The sequence below is a fragment of the Primulina eburnea genome, chromosome 16, assembly GCF_022965805.1.
Source record: "Primulina eburnea isolate SZY01 chromosome 16, ASM2296580v1, whole genome shotgun sequence".
In the NCBI taxonomy this organism is placed as follows: Eukaryota; Viridiplantae; Streptophyta; class Magnoliopsida; order Lamiales; family Gesneriaceae; genus Primulina; species Primulina eburnea.
This window is the reverse complement of record NC_133116.1, coordinates 7,953,323-7,968,927: the sequence shown is the minus strand read 5'-3', so window position 1 is coordinate 7,968,927 and position 15,605 is coordinate 7,953,323. Positions and strand designations below refer to the sequence as shown.

At 32.3% G+C, this 15,605-nt stretch overlaps 2 protein-coding genes across 2 annotated transcripts; one reads left to right on the top strand and one right to left on the bottom strand.

Annotated features, from left to right (window-relative positions):
• Nucleotides 1-7,715: 7,715 nt before the first annotated feature.
• On the bottom strand, nt 7,716-9,452 carry LOC140817278 (protein MIZU-KUSSEI 1-like). Its single transcript, XM_073176919.1, has 2 exons — nt 9,206-9,452; nt 7,716-9,126 (listed from the first exon to the last, which is right to left on the bottom strand). The coding sequence occupies exon 2, from the start codon at nt 8,826-8,828 to the stop codon at nt 8,037-8,039; it is 792 nt and encodes a 263-aa protein (XP_073033020.1). The 5' UTR covers nt 8,829-9,126; nt 9,206-9,452; the 3' UTR covers nt 7,716-8,036.
• Nucleotides 9,453-13,917: 4,465 nt separating this feature from the next.
• On the top strand, nt 13,918-14,223 carry LOC140815979 (uncharacterized). Its single transcript, XM_073175043.1, has one exon. The coding sequence runs from the start codon at nt 13,918-13,920 to the stop codon at nt 14,221-14,223; it is 306 nt and encodes a 101-aa protein (XP_073031144.1).
• The last annotated feature ends 1,382 nt before the right edge of the window (nt 14,224-15,605 follow it).

The following is a 15,605-nucleotide window of genomic DNA, read 5'->3' as shown; positions in this document are numbered from 1 at the left end:
AAAAGTTGGTGATTATCTTGAATTTTATAATATAGTTTTTAAAGTTATATAAATGTAGAGATCAGTTGGATTTGGAATGTATGTGTTACGAACTTATATACTACAGAATTTGTAAAATAAGATATTACTATTTGATGATTTATGTTAATTTGTCGAAGTCATGGTGCCGGTGATTCTATGTAATTAACATGTCCAAATCTGTAAGCACAACCCACCCCAGGAGGAACCCAAATCTGGCTTTGTTCGGAACTGATTATCGACTAGGAATGTTATAAGATATGAGTCAAGTTGATTCATGTTCTTATCTCTCATTCGAAAGTTTATGAACCAGTTCGCGAAATTTTGCTTGAGTATACGAATTTATAGTATTGATTCAATACTATAAATTAAGGAAAATATTATGTTTATTATATATTGATATATTTTACTTTTGTTTTCTGCTCGAATTTGAATCAGATCAACAATACTAGAACACTAATGAACCAAGATATGAGTTCGAAAAATTTTAAAAATCCGACTCAAACCGTTTATACCAAGAGCATGGCTGTCTCTTTTGCATGGTTGACGTTTAGGTTGCATTTGGATTGAAAGATTTAAATTTGATAAAATATTTGTTGGGCGAATTTAAAATGATTTCATCATATTGAAATATACTTGAAATATACTATTAAGATTTAAAAATAATTAGCTAAAAGATTTAAAATCGATTGTAGAGTTGATTTATTATTATATTTAAATTTACGAATAATAATTATTATTATTATATTTAAATTTACGAAAATGAGGCAAAGTTTTGTTGGGAAAAATATAAAATAAAGAATAGTTTTTCATTAAATAAATAAAAAAAATTGGATTTGAAAAATGAAAACAAGCATGAGACGTAAATTGCAGTGGGCCGAAGTCAGTCCCAGGAACTATCATTGACAAGCCCGGAACCCATGCCAAGCACAGTTCTGGGCCGATACAATCATGGCCAATCCGTTTGGAATGTGTAGTCACCATCGGACCTCCACACACCAGTTTTTCAATCCAACAGAGCAAGATTTGTTATCAATAAATTATTTACTGATGGTTTTTTTGATCGATCAACTGTCGTTTTGGAACAATTTAACTGTAACTAGTTCAAATACCATGTTTTCATCACGATCGATCCTCTATCGTTTTGGAACAATTTAACTGTTAAGCAGTTCAAATACCATGTTTTTATCGTTCTTCTAACAGAAGCAATTGTCGTTTTCGAACGACTGTTCTTAGATGTGATCTATGTTACATCGATGGTGAAAAAAAAAAATTAAGCTCGGCACCAATGGATATTGGGAAAATTTATGGATTCTTATTTTTCTTGATTTTTTGCTTGTATTTTTAGCATTTATTTTTTAAAATATTTGATATTGTAGAGAAAATTTCTATGGATCGCTTTTATTTTAAGGATAAAACATTGATTGTCAACATTATTGGCACCAACATATACATAAATCTATATGGCTATCTTACAAAAAGTAAAAATTGAGTGTATTTAGAAAATAATAATGTATAAATATAATTATCCAACGTATACGTATATCTATATGACTATATCTTTTAGATACAGTTTGATACATAGAATATGATAAGTAAGGGATATATAGTATAAGAATAAATCAAGGATAAATATAATGATAAGATAATATGTTGAATATTTGGTATGATTTTAACAAGAGTGATTAAATTTATATATTGAATTGTAATGACAAAATTAACCCTATCACAAAAATTTATATATATTTGTGTGTGTGTGTGTGTGTGTATATATATATATATATAAATATATATTTACACACACACGCATATATACATGTAGGATTATTTATCAATCACACCCTTATCTCATGTATCAAACAATGCCTTAGTGTATATAATACAAGAGAACTATGTACTAACTATATGGAGTTATAAAGTAATTTTGGATTTGTTTGAAACATCTTTCAACTTATCAAATTAATTACATTTTTTATTATTATACTACAATAACATTTTTCTTTTATTTTATTTTATTTCCTGCCATTTTAGTTTAAAATTTTATAACCTTTATTTAAAAATAAAAAAAATGCTTCATTTTTTTAAAATTTTTTTTGGAACATATGCAACGTATGTGTCATGATCCGTTTATACTGTATTAAAGTTAAACCTTATATTTAAATATTTTTATGTGTTATTGAAGCCCATCATTTTTATTCTTCATGATTTCATCTATCAACCCCTCATTCTTTCTAATTTTTCAATCAACCAATCAAATTATAAAGAGTGAGTCTTGTGTGAGACCGTCTCACGGGTCATAATTGGTGAGACGGGTCAACCCTACCCATATTCACAATAAAAAGTAATACTCTTAGCATAAAAATTAATACTTTTTCATGGGTGACCCAAATAAGAGATCCGTCTCACAAATACGACCCGTGAGACCGTCTCACACAAGTTTTTGCCTATTATAAATTATTAATGCTTAAAATATTTATAAATATTTACATTTTTACATTTTTTTCGAATTCAATAAATATAAATAAATGTGTGTTTGTATTGTTCATGCAGTGTAAGTACGTTAAATGCTAGTACTATTTATTAAAGTTCAAATAGCTTTATTAATTAACTTTGGTTTTTATAATTTCCAAATTACCCAATAATCATCCCACTATATACACTAATATATCACATTTTTCTTTATGTTTTATTTTATCTCGTACAATTTAAATTTAAAGAAAATTATAATTTTTATCTCGTACATGTATCGTGTGTACCATGATTCGGTTAATACGTATGCAGACATATGTATGTATATATTTGACATGATAACAATAAATTCAATTGCCAAACCAAATGACATACATGTAGATATACATATCATGTGAACAATTAGGTCAAAATTACATGATTAGCACGAATTAAAGGAAAAGATTATTTACTCATATAGAAAGCATGGATTTCTTGAAACTATTTATTAAATTCCTATAATAATTATTATTTTTTTATTATAATCTTGATATTGTATCAGTCAATAAAGATTTGAATATACCAACTTTGTATCAGTAGTTTAAAAGAACACTTGAAGCGTTGGGCGATCGCACACGGAGCCGTTTTTCAAAAAAGTGATTCCTCTTAGGTAGCATCGACTTAATCTTTTTGCCTGTTAAAAAAATAAGCTGTCTAGTCGCCACCCGATGTAATTTATATAATTTTTAAAAAAAATCGTTCGACATATTTTTCAATTAATTTAGATCAAATTAAAATGATGAATATATCATGGATTATGAGTTTAAACCTGATATAGAGGAATTATTAGATAATAATGACGACGAATAAAAAAGTTTAGATATTTAAATTTAAAAAATCATCTAGGTATCGCCTAAGCGCCTAGTCGCTAAGCGTTGGTTGGCCTTCCGAATACAGAATACTACATACCCTTTTTTAATTAGAAATTGTTTTTTTTCAGCAAATAAGAATTATCCAACAAAATAAACGTGATCTAATTATTGGTAGATATTAGATTGTAGGCAAAAATTTGTGTGAGACGGTTTCACGGGTCGTAATTGTGAGACGGATATCTTATTTGGGTCACCCATGAAAAAATATTACTTTGTATGCTAAGAGTATTAGTGGGGTGTATTCAATTCAGAGTTTTGATGACTTTTAATAATTTTTTTAAATGATGGACTTTTATGGATTTGATAAATTTTTATTGACTTTTATGGAATCTCACAGATTTATAAACAGATTTATGTGGATTTATGTAGACTTTTTTGCAAGATTTTTATAGACTTTTGTAGATTTTTTTTATAGAATTTTATAAATTTTGTACTTAACTATAACATATGATTTTTTATTAATTTCTTTGAACTAATAATTAATTGACATATATAACATATTCAATTTGAAATTATTTTCAATATTTATATTAATAAATAAATTTACTTATTTAAAAGTTAAATCGTTTAATCCTTACATATGTATATATGTGGGTTTATATGCATGTTTGTAAATTTTTTAAAATACATCAATTGATTAACATGTAATCTTATTTTTAAATTGATAATATACATGTGAAAATAATATTATTTATTATTGTGTGAATATAATTTTGTATACTTACATATTAATTGAAAATACGAAAATGAATTTAAAAAATCATTGTTGTTACGAGACTATTCAATTATTAAGAATTAAAAAACATATTTTTATCATCTTTTATTATTATTGAATATTACATTAATTTATATAAATCATAAATTAAAAATCACAAAATCAATTCTATAATTCAAAATTTCCCGTGTTATTAAAATAAAAAATTATTAAATGAACAATCAGCCAAAAAATGAAAAATTTGAAAAAGAAAGATGAAAATATATATAGAGATACACTTCGAAAATTTGAGAGAGTAATAGAAATAGATGAGAGGAGAGAAGATATGAAGAGATGTGATATGAAGCGACAAAGATAAAAATAAATAGTTTGTGTATGAATTAGAAGTTTTAAAAATTCATTCAAATCTTTGGGGTGAACCAAATATAATTTTTTACAATTTGTAGTTGTACCTTAGGTTTTAATGTTTGTATGTAATGAATTCCATGGAGTTATTGAAAGTCCATGGAAAATTTGAATATCTATAGACTTTTATAGAGTTTATAAAAGTCAATGTTGAATACCACTTGACTTTTTAAAATTCCATGAAAGTCTATTTTGAATACCACGAGACTTCTATAGAGTATGCAAAAGTCTTGATTGAATACCTCTAGATTTTTAAAATCTACAAAAGTCATTAAAAGTCAATAAATTTCCCACGAAGAATACACCTCTCTTACTTTTTATTGTGAATATGGGTAGGGTTGACTCATCTCACGAATTATGATCCGTGAGACGGTCTTACATGAGACTTAGTCTTTAATTTAATACGTTGGAAGAAGTATTGAAGAATTCAAATATCTACAAATAATCTCAAATTTGGAGAATATTTCGTATCACGCGAAACAATAAAATCCCAAGGGCCTACGCAAATCTCTTCGCTGGCAAGCTTTGACTACAAATAGAAATTTTGTCGAAGAATGCCCTTCAAACTATAACCCATAAATATATTATTAAATTTCATTTCATTCTCCATAAATTTTAAAGCATGACCAAAAAAGGTTTTTTTTTTAGATTAAAAAATAATGAAATTAATTTTCTAGAAATTATAATACATAAATAATAATATTTTTTAAATTGAAGGGCAAGTGGGTCCCATATAAAAAGCCATGAAACTGATAATAAGGGGCGTGATCGATGTGTAAAGGGAGATAATGGGACTTTTGTTTTGCATAAAAAGAAGAAAAAACTTTAGAAAATGAAGTTTGAATTTGTATATTTTGTATTGGGTTTTGACTAGCATAGTGTCACAGCTGTACCAAACACCACCTGATAAATTATCTTAATTTTTTTTTTTTTTTTTTATAACCACACTTGTATTCTCTACTTACATATATGTCCTCAAACAGAGCTGTGTGTGTTTGTTTGACGAGGTCTGAAGTAAAAATTTAAAAATAAATTTTTATGTTATGATAAATAATGATAAAGTTTAGTTATAAAATAACAAATACAATCAATTATTGTATTTGAAATAATTACATAATACTATTCGTTTAACTCTTTTAGAGGTAAAAATATTTATGAACACTGTATAATCTAGTTTCAGATCATTTCTTTATCAATTGACGACATAGCTAGCTAATTTAGTCTATTTTATGACATTATTAATCGAAGACACGTCTTTATAACTTTAATTCTGATAAGATTTTTGTTGATGCGACTGTTTATGCTACGGTTAACAAAATCTTATAGATAATATAAGTATTTGAGAATAAATCATTTAGTTTAGCCAAACACTGTAGTATATTAAAAAACTGATGAAGCTTCATACATTATGTAACGCCCCAAGATTCGACGACTGTCCTCACTGTATCAAGACAGATCTTTCCAGCGTGCTTATGTCCTCACTCACACGCACTCTGAGAAACTTCCCAGGAGGTCACCCATCCCAAAATTGCCCCAAGTCAAGCACGCTTAACTTTGGAGTTCTTATGTGATGAGCTACCAAAAAAAAGATGCATCTTCGTGATATGAGTAGTACCAATCAAATTTTTTAAGCCCTTTTCAACTGTACAGTCCATTACATTGACAGTCTCGGAATCCCTCTCATTCCCGTGTAGGTCGGTTTATTCATGTTCCCTCCACCTAGAAGCCTGCCAGGAGTCGCTCATTATCCGTGCAACTGATGGTACCGGCGATCACCCTCCGCCCTCTTCGGCCTCGGGCCTCACACATTATTTCATTGAGTTAGTTAAAAGCTAAATTGAGTTAGTTAAAAGCTAACTCTTTAATTTTTCCAAACTCAAAAAATATTTAAAGTCTGATATTGTTTAAATTGTTAAACCAAATTTGAAGAGAACATCCACCTGATAATATTTTCGTACCCGAATTGTATTTGAGTTCGAATATAAATAGAAAATATTCGAATTATTCTTTTTTTATTTAATATTGTTCCAAATTTTATATTTCTATAGGCCACAAACTTAACATATATGCAATAAATAAAATTGGACCCCCTCCAGTGTTGGACCCTGAGACGGTAGCCTCCTTGGCTTTATAGAAGGTCCGATCCTGGTCTCATCTCAATCGTCTCACACACACACACAAAAACTTAACATATATATATATATATATATATACATATATATATATATATATATATATATATATATATATATTTTGATATGCTGCACACCTATCGTGCACACTTTTGTGAGCAACGATGAGATGTCACTCACCCATTGGATGCACAATTTTTCTATATTTCATCACATCTAATAGGTGAGTGACACCTCATGGATGCTCACATATTAGTACACGGTAGATGTGCAGGATATCAAAACTAATATACATATAGAACCAACGTTCATCAAAATCCAAAATGATCTTGAGCATCAAAAACACAATATGTATGTTTTTAGGCTCAGATAAGCGTGACTTGACAATAAACTACATAATATACATATGAAATAGTTGATCTTTGTTGTTGGACCTATCATTAATCATATAAAATAAATTTTTTTGCCCATTTCATTTTTATAATCAATTATAGTCTTATAAAAAGAAAAAAAGACTTGAGCAGCCAACATTGTGATTTTAGACAATCGGGATGAGTTTGACGACATCAAGAAAACAATATTAAGTGGCGTTGTCCTAAATCATTCTTATGTCATGATTACAACACCACCAATACAATGAGTTGGCGCATACAATAATTTTTTTTATAGTTATTTAACATAACACGAAATGTTTTTGTTCAAGAACGAAAATCATACTTGAAGTTCAAGAAACCATGAGAACTCAAACTCATGAATGATTATTGTGTCGGACATGTGCATCATACCAATGATTTGCTCGGGGCAATCATTACACTCCATTTGTCTTTGCTCCATCCTTCATATATACATTCTTGATTTAAATAAACAAATGACAACTATTATACTTGGAATAATATATCAGCACCAATTCACCAAAATATGGCCATAGAAACTTGATCTAACTTGACAAATTTGATATAGAATTATCCATGAAAGTGGAGATAGTACTAATGATGTATGTGATATGAAACTAAGTTAAGATTAGGAAAAGTAATCATACAAAGTTTGGAATGAAACAAAAATAGACAAAACTTCAATGACTGCAAGTGTCTCAGGTTTGACATAGATAAGGAAATTTAACAGTAAAAACCCATCTCATACACAGATATACCCACCCCACCAAACTGCATTTGCCATTTACTATACCCTTTTCACCCACCCCTCACCACTAAACCAGTACAAATTTCCCATTTCAAAATGTCCAAGAACCCAAATTACATGGAGAATCTAGCCTCCGTTTTCTTCATAAAGACTAGTTTTAACCAAGTAAACTTAAGCTCAAAATGATATAATTAAACTAGATAAAAATAAATACTTGCACAGGTCAAGATCAGATACTGAAGAATCTCAAACTCTAAGTAAATAAATGCTGAGCTCTGGACCTCCATTGCCATCAGGATTCATCATGTAAAAAGCTTCAGAATCTTTAGACCCGACGACTCTTTCAAACTTAGCTCTCATATACATCAGTTCTCCATCTGATTCTGCTCCGTTTCCACGCCCGGGGAGCACCCCTGCGCCCATGGAGATCGGGCCGATGGCATTCAAAACCTTCCATTCTTCAGGCCCGCATTCCCTCTTCATCGCGTACCCGCATTTCTTCCCGTTGCAGTAAGTCCTCCACATGGGCTCCTCGATGAGCTTAAAGCCCTTTTTTTGCACCCTTTTCTCACACTCCAGCGCAATTCTGACCAGGCCTGAAGCCATCTCCTTCACGAGAATGCTCGTAGGCGTAGCTAATTCGACCAGAAACGCCGGGTTCAGCTTGAAATCTTCTTGAAAGGCGATGTGGACATGCCCACGCCTGTGGCCGAAAAGGGTACCCACAACTTTCGTCCCCAGGCCCGGTGTGAACTGGGTTTTGCCTAGAGCAAGAGCTGAGCGGAGCTTGAATGCCGCCATAACCGAGAGTTTTTTCCTTGGGACTTTTGCAGAGCCTAGAGAAAGTGAACGCATTTGGGAATTTATCTCCTCCGTTTTACCCTTTTCTTTCTCCTCAAACTTGGAAGAGGAGTTCAAGTTCAAGATTTCCACCATGTCTTCATCCCGTTCATCTTCAACACCTTTCTTCTTCCAGTGAAAATACCTCCTGGAAAATGAGAATGAATCATGCGGATTTCTAGTCATAATCGTCCTCATTTTCGAAACAATCAAACTTCACAACCAAGAAAACAAAAGAACAGATCAAAAAGGAAAGATGGGTTCTTTTTGTCTCGAAAGGTGGTCAGAGAAATGTGAAAGACAAGAACAAATAAAGAGGGATGAATTTTAATTTAATTCAAGAATCCTCTACAAGTCAATATATATATATATATATATATATATATATATAAATATATTTATAATGGGGAGTGATTATATTCTCCAGCTTCTATTCCCTTTTAGTCAGCTATGGCAGAGAGAAATCTGACAAAAGATGTTGAGCAGCCTCACCAACCTGAATAAAAATAAAATTAAAATTAAAATGAAGAAAATATATAACAAGAAAGTGAAAAATATCAAAAAACACAAACTACACAGAGGCGTAGGAAAGAGATGGATGCAAATATTTGAAGCGAAATGGGACAAATATTTGGTAGAGTGGAATGTGAGGGAACAAGGATTTATCGTGAAATCTTTCATTCAATGGTAGAGGCTGATGCAGAGAACAAAGAAGCGGAGTGGGGAAAGCTGCTGGAACAGGGAGAAAGATTGGCGTCGACCGATCCAAAAGACATTTCATTGGAAACTGATAAAGAAATATCCATAATTGCATTTACCACCTTCACTAATTGAAATCTTCAGTTATCGTCCAAAAATTGATATATATATATATATATATTGAAAATTAACATAATTATAGTGTATTTGGCTTAAACATATTTTAAATATCTTAAAATTTGTTTTGAGAAGTTGTTAAAATGTCGCTAAATTAAGATAATAGAGTTTAAAGAAGCTGATATTGAGACATTTTTATGTTGCAAATTATTAAAATTGACGTGACACAATAAATGTTTTTGGACATAACTTTGGCCGTGTGTACATATCCATGAAATAAAAATTTTATTTGATTGAATGATGCAATTTTTTAAGAACGGGCTTATAAATTACCGAACAAATTATTATATTATTTGTTTACCAAATATTTTTTCTCAGAAATTACAAGATTTCAGACACAAATGTGCAAAAATGTAGAATCAAAGGCAAAGATATGATTCAAAATATACCGAGCCAATAAAATTATATTTATTAGTCTACAAAAACAATGATCGCCTAGTTTTAATTGTTGAATTTTAGACAACAAAAGTAGATCCTTAATTTAATACAGAAAGTTTTTGCTCCACAGGCCCCTCCATTTGCACTACATGTATTATATGTAACTAAAATAATGATTATTCGTGATTAATAATAGATCAAATTCACTCTAATAAAATTTTATTAGACTTTTTAATTATTATTTAAATAAAAATAATATAAATACATTAAATATATGATTTGTAAATATCATATGTGAATTTTTAAAATAGATTAGATATTATAATTACGAATAAATTATATGAAAAATATTATTTATCGAAACGATTATGATATTTTTTGTTAAAAACTCGTTAGTGTCACAATGTCGCCGTCAGACTTTATATATAATACAAATATAGATTATCAGATAAATAAATAGATTTTCATTGATATTTCGGACACCAAAGTCTATTGGACCAACTAATCATCATCTGCATCCAACAACTAGAGATGAAATTAAGGTTAGTTTAGATACCTAAAAACAATAGTTAAGTGCATGTTGGAACTAACTTCCAATCTAAATATTTATCTAATTTCAGATTAATAAGCTTTAGAATAAACAACCCACATGATCGTTAAGTAGTCATTAAGACCTATGCATTAGGTGGAGAAAATAAGTAGTTTACTCGGCGGGATCATGGATTTCGAATACGACCATGTAGGATGTATCAAAAGGTTAATCTCCAAGTAAAACTCGAAGTTTAAATGAATTTTCACGTCGAATCGGGGACATTTTTATTCGAAAATCGACTGTTAAGCATGGTACGCAAGCTAATTGCGTTATGTATGTATGTAAACACTTTGGGCCAGCGAAAGAGTTAAGAGATTTATTCCTGCTAGGAGATTTCAAGAAGTTTGAAACTTCCCAGTATACTGGCCTCTCCTCACTTTTAGACCCCGTTAAATTTGTTGGACTCGTTAAAAATATATAATTTTTTTAACGATTTTAGTCTTTTTTTTTTTTTTTTTGCTTCTACGGGATGGGGTTACCAATTACAAATTGCTATTGCTGGGCACTCTCCTTTGTCTACTTATTCCTAGCTTGTCTTCATCGATAATCCTTCGTAGTCTTGGTGAAGGGATGTCGACCCTCCTCCACCCTCTGTCATGATCCAGTGATGTCGATGCCAACGAATCCGCCACTCTGTTTTGTTCTCTATATATGTACTGCACCCGAATTTCCCATGTTTTCGCTAGTAACTCTTGACAAATATAGACCAAGTTGGACGCTGGCGAGCAAGGGGCCACTTCTCCATTGAGCCACTGCACCACTGTTGCTGAGTCTATCCCGAGCTCCACTTTTTTGAACAGAAAATATTATGTTAGGGTTGGAGTCAAATCGAATTGGATCCGAAATCAGACCCGAAAAAATTGGGTTACGTTGGGTTCGTGTTGACCTAAATTAAAAATCAGGTTATCCATCAACTCGAACTCACACGAACCATTTATACTTTTTTTTTCATGACGCAAACATCCCATAACTTTTATTTTAGGGTTAAATTACTTTAAGATGCTTGAAGATTTTTTATATATATATTGATATCATAACTTTTTATCGTGTAATATTTATTTTATGAAATATTTGAATTTTCTAAACAATTGTTTCTTTTGTGAAAAATTCATAGTAGACAACAAAACCTTAAAATTATTAAATCCATGAAACATATTTATTATATTTAGGTGAACTTTTGTTTAAATTAAAATATTATTAATATATTATTTGAATTTTTATTTAATTATTTTGTTAAAGAATAAAAAATAATGTTTCATAATGGTTCGAGTTCGAGTTTATAGTTTAGGGTATGTTCATGTTCAGGTTTTTATTTAATTATTTTGTAACCGTAGCCATATAGCGACGGTTTTTGAGAAAATCGTCGCAACATATACTAAGTGGTCTCCTAATGCCAAAATCTTAGATCAGTCCCTGGATTTATGCCTCTCAGCACCGCGGTCTCCAATGGCGGAAACAATCCCAGCCATAGCATTTCTCAGGTTCAAGATTGATCGGCGTTTGATCACTATCAGAAAGAACTGCACGCAACAGGACGGCAATCAACTGCACCGATTTCGGTTCTGAAAGAACGTTGTTTGTCACCGTCACGAGCTCCATCCCCGTGATATCAAGTCCCGTCTCCTCCTTCACCTCCCTCACTGCGCATCCCTCAAAACTTTCGCCTGCAAATAACATAGCAAGATCTGAAAATTGAAGAGAAAATCATTCACTAACTAACACTAATTTGTCCCTATCACACACAGAAGATGAATTAAAGGATGACCGAATTCCAGGTGGCCGCCCGGAAGAGCGAAGGTGCCGAAACCAACGGCTGTGCGGCGGCGGCCGAGAAGCACTTTGGTGCCTTTAAACAGAAACACCCCAACACCGACTACTTGCTCCGGTGGCGATGGCATCATCTCCGGTCTCGTTAATCTTGTGCATATAAGGAGCAATTTGTCTCTTATGGCTTTTTATGTATCTGTGAGCAGTCTCATATGGGACTGCGGAGTATTTATTCTCGCGAAAATATTTTATTGTCATCTACAATTAAATTTTTTAATTTTAAATTATTTCGATTAAATTATACATATTTATCAAATTTTTAATAAAAAAAATAAGAAAAAATCCTCATACATAGATAGTTACTATGTAGGAATTAGGATATTACTATATCAATTTCTATCTCCGAACCCGAAAATCTTCATATCCAATTATCTTTATTAAATATTCGCTATTATGTTATCTATGAAACAAAGTAGAATTTTAAAAATTTTGCTAAATTTTTATTCTTCCCTCACTCTGTATCAATCTATCTATAGATAGATATAGACAACACAAAAGTGTTAATAAGTTTAGTTAATTGGCTATCATAAAAATTCTTATTAGACGATCTCAAAGATCAATTTTGTGAGTCGAATATCTTATTTGAGTCATCCATAAAAAAAAATATTACTTTTTATGCTAAGAGTATTATTTTTATTGGATATGAAGAGAATTTTCCACTATTTCTCACACTTGCAAAATGAACCAGAGTTCTGTACATATATATACATCCGCTAATGTACTAGTTAACCAACTAATTAACAGAAACAAAACAACAAAGTAACCGTGCTAACTAATAATTAACTGCCTAAGTATGTGAAAGCCAATAATTTTTTATTGTGAATATCGGTAGGGTTGACCCGTCTCACAGATAAAGATTCGTGAGATCGTCTCACAAGAGACCTACTCATTGGCTACATGGATCCTTTTGCGCACTATCCATATGCTATTATATCAATATCTATATTTAGACGATGCATAATATAGACAATGAATTTCAAGTTCGTTAAATAAACATTAGCAAAACTCGTCAAAATTGTTTCCATATGGTCATGTTCCACGTAAAATATATATAACGAACAACTATCATGTGATCATAATTGGATTTACAATTTAGATGAAGTTACAATCAGAGATAGAAACTGGTCGTGATATAAATTTATTTAGAGATATTTTTATCGAACGAGGGATCCGTGAAAAGAAAATAAAAGTGCTAGAGGAAGACAAATTTAAAATCAAAACTACAATAATAGCAAATTGTAGAAGAGTTTACTGATGGCTAAAAAATTCCTTCTTCATATCTGTTTAGCGATAGCTGTAGAGATTCGGTGATAAGACCAATTGCCAGACAACATACCTCTACAGTACACATCATGCAATTGCTGTGCACAACACACAATATACCAGGCCACCTTTGTTTTGCGTTACATTTTAGAAGAAGTCAAATTTCAATTTCAGGTTGTATCAGTTAAGTGATCAAGAGTATGCATGGCAAACAAACGACGTTAATAATTGTTAAATTTCATGACCCTTTAGGAACCTTCAAAACCTCATCGATTCCTTAAATAGGTGGAGGAGGTGAGGAGGAATGAGACAGTAATTAGCTTTGGTCCGGATGATTTGAAAGGCGTGAACATGCCCCACAATGATGCCCTGGTCATTCAAGCCCGGGTTGCCAATTACGTAATTATGAGAGTCTTTGTTGACTCGGGCAGTTATGTGAATGTGATTTTCAAAGATGTTCTTGTGCAGATGGATTTGCAGGGTTATCATTTCGAATCGGTGGAGACTGCACTGTTTGGTTTTGCCGGGAATGTGGTTTACCCGGAAGGGGAGATTGTCCTACCGTTAACTTTGGGTTCCAGGGATGTAAAGAAAATAGTGATGACTACTTTCACCGTGGTGGATTCCCTCTCTTCTTATAACATCATTTTAGGCTGACCAGCTATGAATGAGTTGAGGGCTGTGGCTTCCACTTATCACCCAAAAATTAAATTTCCTGTGGGAAGCCGGTAGGAGAAGTCCGGGGAGATCAGCCTTGTGAAGACCATGCACCAGCCGAAATCACTCCAGCCGAAATCACTCCATTTCAGCATGAAAATCGAGTGAGCACCTTGAACCAAAAAGTGGCCACATTCATCCGGGAGAAGTTAATGCAACCAACCATTGATCAAGCCATCAGCGTCATTCATGGAGCCATCAACGCAGCGTCATTCAGGGAGCCATCAACGCAGCGTCATTCATGGAGCGACTGGAGCCTACCTTGTAGAAGGTTGTTCGTGCCTATATAAAGGAGGGCTCCTCATTCGAATTGGAACATCCACTCTCGAAATCCTCTCTAGCAACACTGTAGTCTCGAAGCTCTTCGCCCTCTAGAAGCTCTGCCGCAATCTCGCCGTTCGTGTTTACGTTTCTTTGAGCAATCAAAATACTGTAAGTGGGTTTTTGCTACTATTTCGATTGGCATATTATATTTCGAAAATAGCTATGACTCTGAAAATTATATCGCCATATATATTCGTTCTGCTTCTTGGAATTTTTCGTTTATTGAAAGCATGTTGAGTATTTGTTAAGCACTGTAATGATTCGACTTAGAAATGGTAAAGGAAATTCCGAACTTTGAAATCTTTGTTTAGGCCCTGATGCGGTGGGTTATAATAACCGTTCCTTTGGCCTCGCCCCTTAGAGGAGTAACATATAGGGGACTGATCAGTTAAAAACCATAGAAAATGAGATGATTTCAGTGCTGTATCCGTTTTTTTTGTTGTATTGAAATTTGATAATTCGTTTATATGTATAACCTCGACATTTTTCATGCACGATTGGCCCCCCATTTACTGAGTATTTTCCCCAAAATACTCACCCCTTACTTTCCCACCCAGATAAGAATGAGAATCAAATTGAGGATGAGGAGCAAGAATACTTTTGGGGATGGTGAAGAAGCAGTCGAATTCGTGACGATTGATTATTCAATTTTATGATTTCAGTATTACGTATTTACGCTTCCGCATGTTTCTATTTCTTTCTGAGTTGTAAAGACGTTGAACTTTTGGGGAAATTTATGATAATAAACTGGTTTGGTATATGCTGTACTACGAGGCTAGTTGTTTTACAATTATGTGATTGCGAGACAACGCCAGTGTCGACTAACACCGGTCTCGGGGCGTGACATTTAAGTGGTATCAGAGCAGCCAGGTTCATAATCCGGTTGGGGAAGGAAAATGTTCAAAAATTCTTCGGTGGAATTTTATCAATCGGCCAATGCTATCCCCTCCGAAACGGCCCAAGGATCAAGACTCCCGACCCTTTCGGGTGCCCCAGCG